Source organism: Electrona antarctica (assembly GCF_951216825.1).
Source record: "Electrona antarctica genome assembly, chromosome: 9".
NCBI classification, from domain to species: Eukaryota; Metazoa; Chordata; class Actinopteri; order Myctophiformes; family Myctophidae; genus Electrona; species Electrona antarctica.
Window position 1 is genome coordinate 43,521,209 of NC_136790.1, and position 14,143 is coordinate 43,535,351.

General features: G+C 44.4%; 1 protein-coding gene across 1 annotated transcript in view; it reads left to right on the plus strand.

Annotated features, from left to right (window-relative positions):
* megf6b (multiple EGF-like-domains 6b) overlaps window positions 1-14,143 on the plus strand; it is a gene marked incomplete at its 5' end in the record, with an annotated part of 186,077 nt that continues 171,934 nt past the window's right edge. The window contains 3 exon segments of the mRNA XM_079510418.1: window positions 1-101; window positions 3,765-3,899; window positions 8,860-8,969. Of these exon segments, the coding sequence (XP_079366544.1) occupies window positions 1-101; window positions 3,765-3,899; window positions 8,860-8,969 (346 nt within the window).

A 14,143-nucleotide genomic window follows, 5' to 3' on the forward strand; every position in this document is an offset into this window, starting at 1 on the left:
ATGGATATTATTATTGCTTTTTCGTTTTTTCTACTGTTTCTCGGTGAGGTTTCCGCTGCTGCATCCCGTTATGGTATTGCAAACAATCTCCAACCCTATATGTGAGTATAACATGTCTATGTATCCTCAGATATTTAATGGAACAAAAATAAAAAGCTATAGTTCAGGTAGTATATGACAAAATAGGCTATTCATAACTGCTTCAGGGATATAAAGAACAATATGAACTTTTTTCACATCAGTCGGCAGATTCTCAACACATTTTCATTCATAGATAGCTTCATTTTTAGGAATGTCACTTTATAGCAGAGAGGAGAATAAATTAGCTATTTGTATTTTACCTGGACATGCACAAACTTGTGGTTATGTGGGTCCCAAACTAACAACCACAGCCTAAAGTAAAGACACAGGTTTGAAGACAGGGAGCACTGTGTCAAGGCTGTATTTTACACATTTCTTGGAGAGGCAAGAAAGCCACAGTATGACAGGTCGAAGTAATAATGTGTACCAAACGACTCGCCCCTTTACCAACTCGTCCCGTGAAATGTTTTAATGTAGTTATTTATAGTTCATTTAGTATTTCCCTCCCTCTCTGAAATCTGAAATGATCTTGTATACAGATTTATTTGATTGTATATACTATATAGTCGATCTCTATACTGTGTAAAATTAAGAAAGAATAACATGACACAGAGAGGGTGACTGCTTAATTAACTTAATTTAGGACCTTCTAGCAGTTAATTTATTTTTTGTAAACACATTTCTTCCATGATGATCATCATGCTATTATGCCCGTGGATATACACAGTGAACTTAACAATGATAAATTAATATGATAATACCTTTTATATAATCACCAACATGAATTATGTTTGTTATTCACAGCTAGGTAGAGTAGTGGGCGAGATGGAAAGGCGACCGTACCTGTTACCGTCTGAACACCATGCTCTTTATTGCATCCCACAGTGACCACACTATGACTGTACTGTAATTCCCATGATTATACCCTGCTATACCCTGCAGATTACTGATGATGCTGCATTCCTATCTGTGTGACAAGGACTTGCTTGTTTTAACCTTCTCAAAAGGGAAATGCCAGTCAGTCACATAATATGGGTAAAAACCTGGCAATTATCAACCAAACGCTTCCAACAATATTTGGTGTTGTGTGTTTTTAGGCCAGTGGTTTTCAACCAGTGGTCCGGGGACCACCACCCCAGTGGTCCTTGAGGAGGTTCCAGGTGGTCCCCAGCTAAATGATGGAGAGTTGGTAACCAAATGGACCCTTGTAGATCTTGTATGGGTCCAATTGGTTTCATTTTACACTCTCTTAAGAGCTAAATTATTGTTAAACATCTGCATTATTTAATTTACAAGACGTATTCACAATTAGAGAATGTAGAAGAATTGTAATTTGTTATCAATGTTTGCCTGTTATCTCTCCTAATGGTACCACATCAATACAGCATGGAATTGTGGACAAAATCGTATCCAACGACAATTCCAACAAAAATATTCAAAGTTTTGGGTCTGAGAGGCTAAATGTCATCAAATGGTGGTCCGTGGCTCAAATGCACAATAAATAATAGATTTTTTTAATGAAAAGGGTTGAAAACATGTACAGTATGGCGTTGTTGTGTGTTTTAGGCCATTGTCATTTCATTGTTGTTGTATGTAAGCCATGCTGGTTCAGTTTCTAAAAACAGGTCCACGTGCAGCTCTGTGATGATTTGTTTAGTGCATCAGTGGTGGTTGTGGATGATCCCGTGGTTGGAGAAGGGAATCTCCACATGACTGATGATTTTAGAGTTGTCCCGATACCATTTTTTTACTTAATTGTACTTCATTTTTAGTACTCGTCGATACCGAGTACCGATACGAGTACTTTTTATTTTTGTCGAGTAACCACTTATTTTACCCCCTTTTTCTCATAGATGCAAATGGATCTCTGATCTACACTTGTCAGTTGTCATTTATGCTTGTAGTTCGGCTGTTTTTGGCGATTTGCTGCAGTGTTGGGTCAGACTTGCTCCCGTAAGTCCCGTTGCATTTGTTCAGCCTAGTGTAAATTGGATGTTTTGGTACTCGGGTCAAAGTATCGGGCCGGTTCCGAGTACCGAGTATGTGTACTTGAGGGTGGTATCGGCCCGAGTAACCGATACCAGTCGGACTATCGGAACAACTCTAGATGATTTATACGCGCCTAGTGTACGACTGTGTCGCGTGTCGATCAGCAGATCCACAATCTGACAACGTCTCGCATCATGGGTGAGCTTCAGCGTGGCTATTTTTAGCACGTCCCACACACCAGGGACGTGCATGCATAGACATCAAAGGGGGCTTCAGCCCCTGCCCTTTTACCCATTTGTAAAACAACTGCCCTCTCCAGACCACGAATGCAACTAATTACTATAGTGAAAGAAATGCACTCCTTTCCATGCCATTCTGGAAGGCAGCATTCAGGAGAATTCTTTCCCGAAGTCTCCTGAACTCGAACGCAGTATTTTGCGTTGAACAAATATGTTTAGAAATCCATGTCGTACACCGCATCTCCACTATAGCTAAAGGGTACTGGGTTGTGCCCCGAAAATAGCAGATCTACAAGCTCAACGCGTCGCAGCGTGACGCGGTGTGAGCTTGTAGATCTGCTATTTTCGCAATTTTTTGTCCAAAAGTGCCTTCTTAACGGGATTTCAGCCCCTGCCTCTCTAACACTCTCTGCACGTCCTCTGCGCGACACCGTCGTACAGTGGATTATAAATGATGCGTAACACCTAGAAAGCCGCTCCACACTGTCTGCCCTTGGAGAGCAATCTCCACAAGCCTGCCGGCTGCCATATCCAGTTGCACATTTGAGACAGTTTTGGAGCACTGCGAGCAATTCGGGGAATGGTGCGAACGACATCAATAGCACTCAGACTGCTTGTAAAACCCAGACAGACTATTGTGTGCAGGAGGGGAAAGAATAGCTGTAAGCTTACGTTGCTCTATACCTGGGGTGAAAATGTAACTGTATGCTTCTCTTTCCTGATGTAGAAAGTCGTGTGCACAGTATAGGCGGAGTCAGCGGACATGCCTGAAACCATGTCATTAGAGTATTCCCAGTTAAGGATGCTATAAATCTTTTGACGTGTGCTGTCTTGTAAATCATGCTGTTCGTGATAACCACTTTTCTTTTTCCACAACAGGTTCATGACTTCATTAGTGTTTGAATTTCATGATTTTGTTGCGCCTTCACACACATCTACAAACCTTTGAAGATTTGTTTTATTCCGTGGACACAGTTTTCTTTTCTGATTTGGAATTATTAACAGTAAATAAAATAAAATCTAAAGTAGCCAGCTTCTCCCTTCATGTCTTTTACAGCTAGCACATGTTAATTGAACATTTGCTTTGCGTTTTAACTGCAGGTAGTGTCTTGTGTGTTGCAGTGTTTGTCCTCTGAAGTGTGTAGTAGAGAGCAGGTATAGTGCGTGTGGAATTTCCCCCCCTAAGTCCTTTAAAATCCCCCAAAATAGACAGCATAAGCACCCTGACATTTTTCAGTAAAATGCCCCCACGGGCATTACATTGTAGAGGGCCCGAAAAACAAAAAAAAAGTCTCACGAAAGCCTTGTCCTGTCTGTCTTCACTAAAACATTTCCTGGTACAAGAGTCCTCATAAATTGGTAGAACACTATCTTATCCATCTGTACAACACAGTGGAACAGTTTGACAACTTAAGTATTTCTTCTTCTTTTTTTTTTACACCATTTCCCATCCAGGCCCAACGTGTGCGTGGAGAGGGAGGTGACGCTGGTTGCCCAGAGGCAGCCCTGTGTACAGGCCTTCACACGCATGGTCAAGGTGTGGAAGCAAGGCTGCCTGGGACAGACGTGGTGCATGGGATATGAGAGGAGGTGAGTAATGTACCCAAAACACTACCCTGTCTCTCTCTCTCTCTCTCTCTCTCTCTCTCTCTCTCCCTACAGTATCTATCATTTACCCTTCCCACCTTTTTGAGTGGTGCAAACCACTCCAACAACTGGCTTTGTACCCGTGTCCCGTGTGCCCGTGTTTGTTCGTACCAAAAAAACGAGCATGGTTGCTATGGTTAGTGTGTGACGTCACTGACATAGCTGATCAGACTATATAAGACCTTGCACCACTCAGTTCACACGGGTGTGATTTTTACAGTAATAACTAGATCTGAGTCCTGAACACTGGGCGCTATCATCACCTCCTATACCGTGAGGTTTAACCCATTTTGCGCGGGAACCCCTTTTGGTGTTTTAAGAATTATGTTGTACTTTAGCTGTTGAAAAATAGCAGATCTACAGGTGCCGCACTATGAGTTTGTAGGTCTGCTATTTCTTTTAAATCGTGAAAATGTAGTGCAAATCTTTGAATATATATTCTTTCACAGTGAACGATTTTAACTCCAATCTTTGCTTCGGAGAGGTCCCTGGAACAACATATTTTCAGATGGGGGTCGGCGGCCAATTACATATATTTTTGGGGGTCCTTGACATGAAAATGTTTGAGAATGACATGACATGACATAGCAACATGGGTTTTTCAGAAAACTGTTTTGTAGAATCGCCCTCAGGTCTAAATGTTTTAAAGGGAACACCTTTCACCTTTCCTCCACCTTATCTCTATCATTTAAGCGAGGGCTTAAATGATCACTGTAGGATGCTATAGCATTTCTGTCTGCGCCACTCTGTGTCTCAGAGGTGTGGCTGTGGGATAGCTTGAAAGATTGACCTCCCGATGACATCATCGGAGGGGGATTTCCAAGCTAATATACGAGAATAATAGAAGATAAAGCGTTATTGAGCCCTGGATGGAAATTCAGCTGTCATAGCAGCAGCAGTGAGAATGAAAACACAGGTGAAGGTATACAGGTACAAGAGAGTCTAGAACCAAACCAAGATAAATAAGAATAAACAATCTATCTTTTATCTTTGATAAAAAGATAAATCATGGCCTTAGATTCTAGTCCTATAACTGCACCGCGTCTCTGAATGAGTAGCCTCAGAAACCCAGACGTTTTTATTTCCAACTGAATGAGTGAACATATCAGATTATGATTCTATCAATGAATTAAAAAAATGTATACAGTAATATGAATGAATCTAGTGCAATGGAATCTGCTGTGGAAACTATACCACCTGAATAGTAGTCCGTTCATAATGTGAGGCAGTGCTTCTGTGCCTTTTCCCATTTTGGCCAATAGAACTTCATGATGCATTATAGCAGTGGTCTTCAACTAGTGATCCGGGGACCACCAGTGGTCCTTGAGGGGGTTCCAGGTGGTCCCCAGCTAAAGGATGGAGAATTGGTAACCAAATGGACCCTTATACAGTAGATCTTTAACTCTTGTGAGTGTAAAATGAAACCAAATGCACCCGTAAGGGTCCATTTGGTTTCATTTTACACTCTCAAGAAGTTATAATATTGTTAAACATCTTGCATTACTTAATGTACAAGAAGTCTACACAATTAGAGAATGTAGAAGAAGCGTTATTTTGATCAACGTTTGCCTGTTATCTCCTATATCGTATCACATCAATACAACATGGGAATTGTGGACAAAATCTCATGATAACAAAAATATTGGGGCTAAATTGAGGCTAAATCTCATCAAAAGGTGGTCCACCGTGGCTCAAATGCCAAATAAATAATGGGCCTTGATATGAAAAGGGTTGAAAACCCACTGCATTATCGCACAGCAACAGTCAGCGGCCTCTGGAGGTTGAAACATTGAAACGGTAATAGGACATGGCCAGTTAATTACTACTAATTACTTCTAATTAACTGGCCATGTAATAGGACATGGCCAGTTAATTACTACCTCCTTAGCCCATTTTGGGCGGGAACCCCTTTTGGTGTTTTAAACATTATGTTATAATTTAGCTATTGAAAAATAGCAGATCTACAAGCTTGTAGGTCTGCTATTTTTGAAAAATCGTGAAAATATTTATATATATTTATAATATTTAAAAAAGGTCAGGCCTAAATGGGTTAGTAGAGTCATGTTATGTAAATCAGTTCACAAGTTTTGTGACAAATCCATCCGTAAGTGCTCTAGATATCCTGCTAACAGACAGACAGACGGACGGACGGACGGAAAACATTAGAAGTCATTATTAAAACATTTGAAATCTTGCTCGAACTCCCCTCTAATGTAATCGGCAGGTACAAATGTCAACAGCCTGCTTCTGAAACGCAGAAAGAGTCGACAGAAATGGTACTTTCTGGGCTTTCACTTCTAGTGATTTTTACTAGTTGATTAATTGCCTAGTTTACTAGTCAACTAGTCGTTTAACTACCTATTATGTATTTATTTTTTATTTTTTATGATATTTGTACATTTAAAAAACTGTGTACATTGGTGACTATAATCTAGCATTCTAGCTGATCTTGAGGCCTACAAAAACGGGGGGGAAAAAGAAGGGTACTAGTCAACTAGTACCAACAAGGTCGACTAGTGGATGTACTAGTCGACTAGTTGAATAGTTGACTAGTTGCTTAAAGCCCTACATGGTACCATCCTATAGTTAGCAGCACTAGTGAGGAGTGAGGACGGATATAGTGTAAAGCAGTGATTCTCAACCTGTGGTATACGTGTAAAAAACTGGTGATAGTGTAAAGCAGTGATTCTCAACCTGTGGTATACGTGTAAAAAACTGGTGATAGTGTAAAGCAGTGATTCTCAACCTGTGGTATACGTGTAAAAAACTGGTGATAGTGTAAAGCAGTGATTCTCAACCTGTGGTATACGTGTAAAAAACTGGTGATAGTGTAAAGCAGTGATTCTCAACCTGTGGTACGTGTAAAAAACCTGTGGTACGCAGAGGAGTCGCCCAACAAAGACAAAAGTGGAATGAAATATTTATATTAGTACAGGCAGTTCTTCTGACCAAGCATTCATTGAAATAGGCTCTCCAGCCGTGCTGAAATGAGCATGACATCACACCTGGCCATTAATAGAAGATTTGAGAACAGATTAATCACATTATTAGAAATATCATCAGTTGTACTGATTAGTGATTATAGACAGAGTTTCGTCAGAGCAGCAGCATTATTGGCTTATCAAGGAATATATTACATTTCCCTCCTGTGTTCCTTTAAATTCTGGCAAGAGTATAATGCCCTATTTATGATTTTGTATAGAGATTAGAGAACATTGGGCTCCATTTTTGTCACCGCTAAACTCCTTATCCATAAACTTCTTTGCCTTTCTTTTTTTACTATTTTGAAAAATATTTGTGATTAGTTCAACTAGCCAATCTACATTGACACGTTGTGAGCTTGTAGACTGGCCATTTTAACTATTCAAAAATGTTTTGCAAAATAGTAAAAAAAACAAAAAAGGCAAAGAAGTTTAGGGATAAGGGTTAGCGGTGACGAAAATGGAGCCCATAGTGTTTTAACTTTCTATACTGACAAAGTAATACTTGCGAAGTTAAAAACTTAAAAGTCTAAACACAGAGGGACGCCATGCATCCGTAAACGAATTCCACCCTGGTATATAATATCCGAGACAATGCTGTCTGTCTGGCTGGCTCCCTCACCTCCTCCCTTTTCCTTCACTTAAATTATTCCTGTCTGTCTGTGTCTTTCGCTCTCTTTCTCTTCTGTGTTCTGTGATCAAACGCATTGGGTCCTCTCATACAGGTATAAGTGCAAGGTGTCGCCCTGTTTCACCAGCATTCACCAGCCATTTAACTCACACAGGCGTCTCCAGGGTTCCACATACCTTTAGAAGGAGACTCCCAGTGCCTAATCCCTTTGACTGTCCCTGTGAGTCACTAGTACTACACTACAAAATCCTCCGTTTTGGACCTGTAAAGGCCAATTTTAACACTCAGGGATTTTGAGTGTTTATGTGTGTGTGCCACTCTTGCCCGCTTTCTCCGTATATATTTACCACGGTACAAAGTCAAAGCGTTCTTTGAAGGCACAGCCAAGGCCACAATTACTTGCCGATAAACAAACCAGTTTTTTTTTCCTCCTTCTTTTTCTTCTTCTCCTCCTCGACCACGACGCCTAATGACTATGGAGCAATGAGAGAGGGGGCTCTAAAGTACAGGGATCTACACCACAGTCTGAAGTAGAGCCCTCGTAGTCTCACACTTTGAAATAGTCGCTTAAAAGCCTGGGAAGATGTTTGCTGATTATTATGCTGTTAACGTGACTTAAAAGAGTGGGAGAGGTTGGGGCAGATTATCTGTCAAGATTAGGTTTGTTTTCTTCATAATCCAAGAAACCACTTCTAGAAGCGTTATTAAACGGAAAATAACTTGCTTAAATGATTATGACATATGTGCACGCACGCACACACGCACGCACGCACGCACGCACGCACGCACGCACGCACGCACGCACGCACGCACGCACGCACGCACGCACGCACGCACGCATAGACACACTGTACTCGTATACATGTGTACACTCGCAGGCGTACACATGCACATGCCACATACACACGTGTTGCTATAAATGCTATATTTGGATCCACTGAACAAAGTCATAATTTACACTTCAAATATCACAGGGGTTCTGTGTGGTTTAAGGACATGTGATGTCCAAAACGTAGTTAAACCTCTACTACTACGCACGCACGCATGCTATGCACGCATGCACACACACACGCACGCACACACGCGTCCCTGGAACAACATATTTTCAGATGCGGGTCGGAGGCCAATTACATATAATTCTGGGGGTCCTTGACATGACATAGTTTGAGCACCACTGACATAGAAACATAGGGTTTTTCCAGAAAACTGTCATGATTTAGAAGACATTTTGTAGAATGGAGCTCAGGTCTAAAAAGGGGTTTTAAATGGACATACTTGTTGTGATTGACAGGACGGCGTACTACACTGCATACAGACAAGTCTACAGGCAGGATTACCAGACGGTCTACAAGTGCTGCCCTGGATGGTCTCAACTCAACGGGGAGGCCGGTTGCCTGTATCGTGAGTAATCCTTATATATTTGCCTTCTTTCTCTCACTTCATAGCTAAAAACACATCGCATGGATGCACCTGGGACGTATCCTGAGGTCAACAGGGTTTCGGGTCTACCAACATCATACCCCTCACTCAGGCGACCCAGCCGGGGTTGATCAAATCCCGACTTACATCCCAGTAGCTACTCAGTCCATCAGGGAATGAGCAAGGCCACACAATCCGTCGCTCCGGAACTACTCTGCTGGGACTGGGAGAACCAGATTCTGGCGCGTGGAAGGACTAGGCTCTGTGGGTTGACTCCTGTCCGGGCCCCTCCTACGTCTCACCAGGTCCACTCCTGCTCTCACCAGGCCCAGGACCTGTGCATTGCATCAGACTCCCTTCATGTTAGATAAAGTTGTTTTTCTTTGGAAAACCAATACATTACACAGATAATTTATTTGGCGTAAAGGCAGTCGATCTGCGTCTGGGATTTTGTTGTGCGACTCAAAGGGGGGTGGGGGTGGGGGTGTGGTTGGTTGGATATTCGATATTCGGCTCGGCAGGAGGAAGGTCGCTTCAAACATCGCCTCACGCTGGGCACAGGACCCTGAGTGGAGTCTCTTTTAGGGAAAGGTCAAAAGGTCAAGAGGTTGATGGTCCTACCGGGCTCCTCAGCAGCTGTTATCAGTCAAAGCCTTGTCCGCAGTACTTCATCTGTCGTCACTGAACATTCAGAAGTGGGTTGCTGCACCGTGCTGCTGCTATGTGGGGAAAAGTCTTAACGTGTTGAATGTCGAGAAATATCCTGCAACTGTCGAATTTAGCATTGCGATTTCTGTGCAAAACGCTGATGATCTGAAGATTCATGTTTGAGTGCTGAGTGACTTGGCTAGAGATAATCCCCCGTTTACGGCTTGGCTCAGGTGCATTTTGGCTGTGCATGCGGAGCTCCTGTAGGGCTTTGATACAGATGGGCTCCTGTAGGGCTTTGATACAGATGGGCCTGTGCATGCGGAGCTCCTGTAGGGCTTTGATACAGATGGGCTCCTGTAGGGCTTTGATACAGATGGGCCTGTGCATGCGGAGCTCCTGTAGGGACAACTTGTCAAGGGTCAACTTGTCATAGCACCCGTTTTAACTATCTGTCTGTGTCCCACATGGAGATCTCTGTATCTGCCAGTCTGCCTGTGTGTGAAGAGTGCAAACTGACTGTGAAAAGTGGAGTGGTGAAGTAATCAATTTGCAGGTGTGGGGTTGCCATAGCAATCAATTGGCTGAGGCAGCGTGTGGGGGCGAACGCGTGTGTCAAATGGTTCTCGAGTTATGTGCATTACAACCGTACGCACACGCAGACAGAGACGTGGCGTTATTATAGTAGGACTAGACCTGTATGTGCCCGTTGCAGTCGGCCACCGGCCTACTTGGGAAGGATGCAACTTGGGAACCTAATGATATACGTTGTCATAGCACCCGTTTTAACTGTCAGCCGGTGTCCCACATGGAGATCTGTGTATGTGCCTGTGTTCCTGTGTGTGTGTGAAGACACTGAAAAGTGTACTTGGCAATCAATTCGGCCCACTGGCAGAGCCTGATTGGTTGAGCCTCAATTGGCTGAGGCAGAGGCTGGAAATTGCACAGGTGAAAGGAGTTGGCCTCATTAGGCCCACTGGCAGAGCCTGACCAGAGCCTTTTGTGGTGGTTCTGGAGAACCGTGGGTCCGACCGACTTGTTACCTGGCACTGCACTCCCTGTGGGGGTGTGGAACGCATGTGTCGAATGTGCAGTCGGTGGGTCGGTTCTCGAGTTACGTGCATTACAACCGTACACGCACACACACACACGTAGACACACAGAGACGTGGTGCATTTATAGTAGGATATGCTACTATAAATGCGCCACGTCTCTGTGTGTCTGCGTGTGTGTACGGTTGTAATGCACATAACTCGAGAACCGTTTGACCCACCAACTTCACATTCAACACACGCGTTCCACACCCCCGCAGGGTTCTCCAGAACCACCAAAAGGCTCTGCTCAGGCTCTGCAAGTGGGCCTAATCAGCCTAAGTCCCCTCACCTGTGCAATTCCCAGCCTCTGCCTCAGCCAATTGATTGCAATGCATGGCAACCCCACACCTGCAAATTGATGACTTAACCACTACACTTTTCACAGTCAGTTTGCACTCTTCAGGCACAGGTGGACAGACAGATACAGAGATCTCCATATACAGTATGGGCACAAAAGGGACACAGCCGGATAGTTAAAACGGGTGCTATGACAAGTTAACAACGGGTATTATTATGTTCCCAAGTTGCATCGTTCTCAAGTAGGCCGGTGGCCGACGGGCACGTACAGGTCTAGTAAAGTAGACACAGTGATACAAATCTTATCAAATGGGGGTGCATCCATGGCCTAATGAATTTCATGTTAGGGTCTTTCAAAATGAAAAAGGTTGAGAATCCTTGCTGTTGTCAAACCACTCACTGAAATGTATGTGGTTATACCAGTTTCACACGACGGAAAATAAATGACTGACGTGTGAACATGAACCCGTAAGGATCCGTTCAATCATCTAGCTGAGGAGGTCCCTGGACCCCATGTTGAGAAGCAGAGGATCGCACGCACGCACGCACGCACGCACGCACGCACGCACGCACGCACGCACGCACGCACGCAGGCACGCACGCATACACACACACATACAGCGAAGAACGTGAATCTATCCCACACAGCAGCTCTGATCCACGAGTGTGTGTGCGTGCGTTGTGGTGGTGTGTGTGTGTGTGTGTGCGTGCGTTGTGGTGGTGTGTGTGTGTGTGTGTGTGTGTGTGTGTGTGTGTGTGTGTGTGTGTGTGTGTGTGTGTGTGTGTGTGTGTGTGTGTGTGTGTGCGTGCGTTGTGTGTGTGTGTGTGTGTGTGTGTGTGTGTGTGTGTGTGTGTGTGTGTGTGTGTGTGTGTGTGTGTGTGTGTGTGTGTGTGTGTGTGTGTGTGTGTGTGTGTGTGTGTGTGTGTGTGTGTGCGTGCGTTGTGGTGGTGCTGATGATGGAGAGGTTGTGGTAACAGGAGATCCTGTCTGTGGGTCATACCGGGGGCTGCCAGCACAGCTCATCTCGCTCTCTGGATAGTCTTATAGCTTATAGCTTCTATTTTAGTTTTAGTCATAGTCTTTGGAATGAAACTTCATTTAGTTTTAGTCACATTTTAGTCACATGGAATGTGTTAGTGTTAGTCTAGTTTTAGTCGACTAAATCTACAGTTGATTTAGTCGACTAAAATGTATTTTGTCGCGCGTTGATGCCGTCATAATGGCTGTTTTTACACTTGCTGAAATTAGCCGATCCACAAGCTCACAACGCGCCACGCTGCGACGCGTTGTGAACTTGTAGAACTGCTATTTTCAGCATGAAGCCAAGTATAAAATGACTTGTCTTTTATCTATACTGGATCTCTTGTCCACTAGTCCCTTCCTAACATTTTATTCTAGTTTTTATTTGTTTTTATTTGTTGACGAAATTGTCTTACTTTTAGTCATCATGGCTTAATTGTTTTCATTTAGTTTCCATTTAGTTTCCACCAGTGAAAACTAAAATGGTATTAGTCGACGAAAACAACACTGCTTAGCTTCACCCCATTGAGAGCAGGCAGTCTTTGATGGGATTTTACAGCCGGTGATCCACGGCGCATTGCCTGCATACCTAGACAGCACCCTTGGCAAAGCCCTCCTGTAAACAGCTTGGGACACACTGCCGTCCTCAAGGGAAAGCCGCTGCTTCCTCCTCCAGACTTGGACCACCCGTGTGCGATTGTGCCCAGCTTTGCTACCCCTTCCTTAATTCCCTCCCTCCTGAGCCCCCTGGTACAGGTAGCTATACTCTCTGCGGGGCTAATGGCGAGTCACTGGGGCTAGGGGGGGGGGGGGGGGGGGGGGGGGGGGGGTGGAGGGGGGGGGTGGAGTGGGAGATGATCCCCCTGGATGTGCCTTTCATCAGCGTCTCATTATGGGGTTCATGCCGTCCTCAAAGCGATCTTTGTCTTCCCTGGAGAGAAGGTTACAGTATTAAATTATGCAGGGGAGCATTAGGCTGTCTGCTGTGTGTGCCGTGATGCCGGGGCCTGGTTTGTTTTAAAACGCACACAAAGAAACGTCTTAACAGGCATTCCACAGCGCTGGCCAGTGCCCCCCGCCCCCCACCCCCCCACACACACACTCGCTATAACCGTGACTTATACTTTGTTGTACGACAGTGTCATACAATCGAAAACGGCAAGCTCGCGACGTGTCACATCGGCGATGCGGTTTTTGAGATTTTTATAGATTGTCAGCCGTGCAACACTCGCGTACGGCAGCGCCCAAATCAGGGGGCATCGGCCGGCCAGTCGGTCGCACAGGGCTTTTGTTTCTCCGTTCGCGTGACAATGTCAAGCTCTAGGGGCTTTTATCTTTAGGTAACTGAAGACGTAGCAGCACTTTGTAGATGGGACAAACTAATCACCCTTCTCTCTGAACCATTGAACCGGGATAAAAGGATCCTCCTCCCTCTCCCTCTGTCTGAGCACTTATCTATTATATGTGCTATCTGCACTGTTACCCCTTCAGCGGCACAACTAAGTATATGAGACTGTGTTTTCAAACGGTGCACATTGTTGCATGCAAAGGGAACATATCTGCTTTGAGGGAGGTACTACTGCAATCTAAAGTGTTGGAGCTTTAGCAAATCCCTGGAAAATCTTAAAGAGTGCTTTGAGTTAAGAGTGATTTAGTGCCTAGCACCTGTGGGATCTCTCTCTCTCTCTCTCTCTCTCTCTCTCACTCTGTGCTGCTCTCTCTCTCTCTCTCTCCCTCTCTCTCTCCCCCCCCCCCCCCCCCCCCTCTCTCTCTCTCTCTCTCTCTCATCATCTTTGTGGTAATCTAGTAAATCAGTGGTTCCCAACCTGTGGGTCGGGAGTCGGGACCACCAAGGTGGTCCCCATGTGATTTTGAGGGGGGTCCCCACTCCCCAGATAGTGAAGTGACAATTTAAGGACCTTTTTAATATCTCAAAAAAGGACAAAGAAATAACTAGAAATGCACTCTGTCGAGATGCCAACTTGCGCCTTGCACACAAGTAGGCCATGTATGGCCTAAGTTTGTGCACAAGCAGAGCATGCCATGAGGTGCGCTCACCACTGCTGGTACGACTGCTGCTCTGAGTCCTAAAGCTC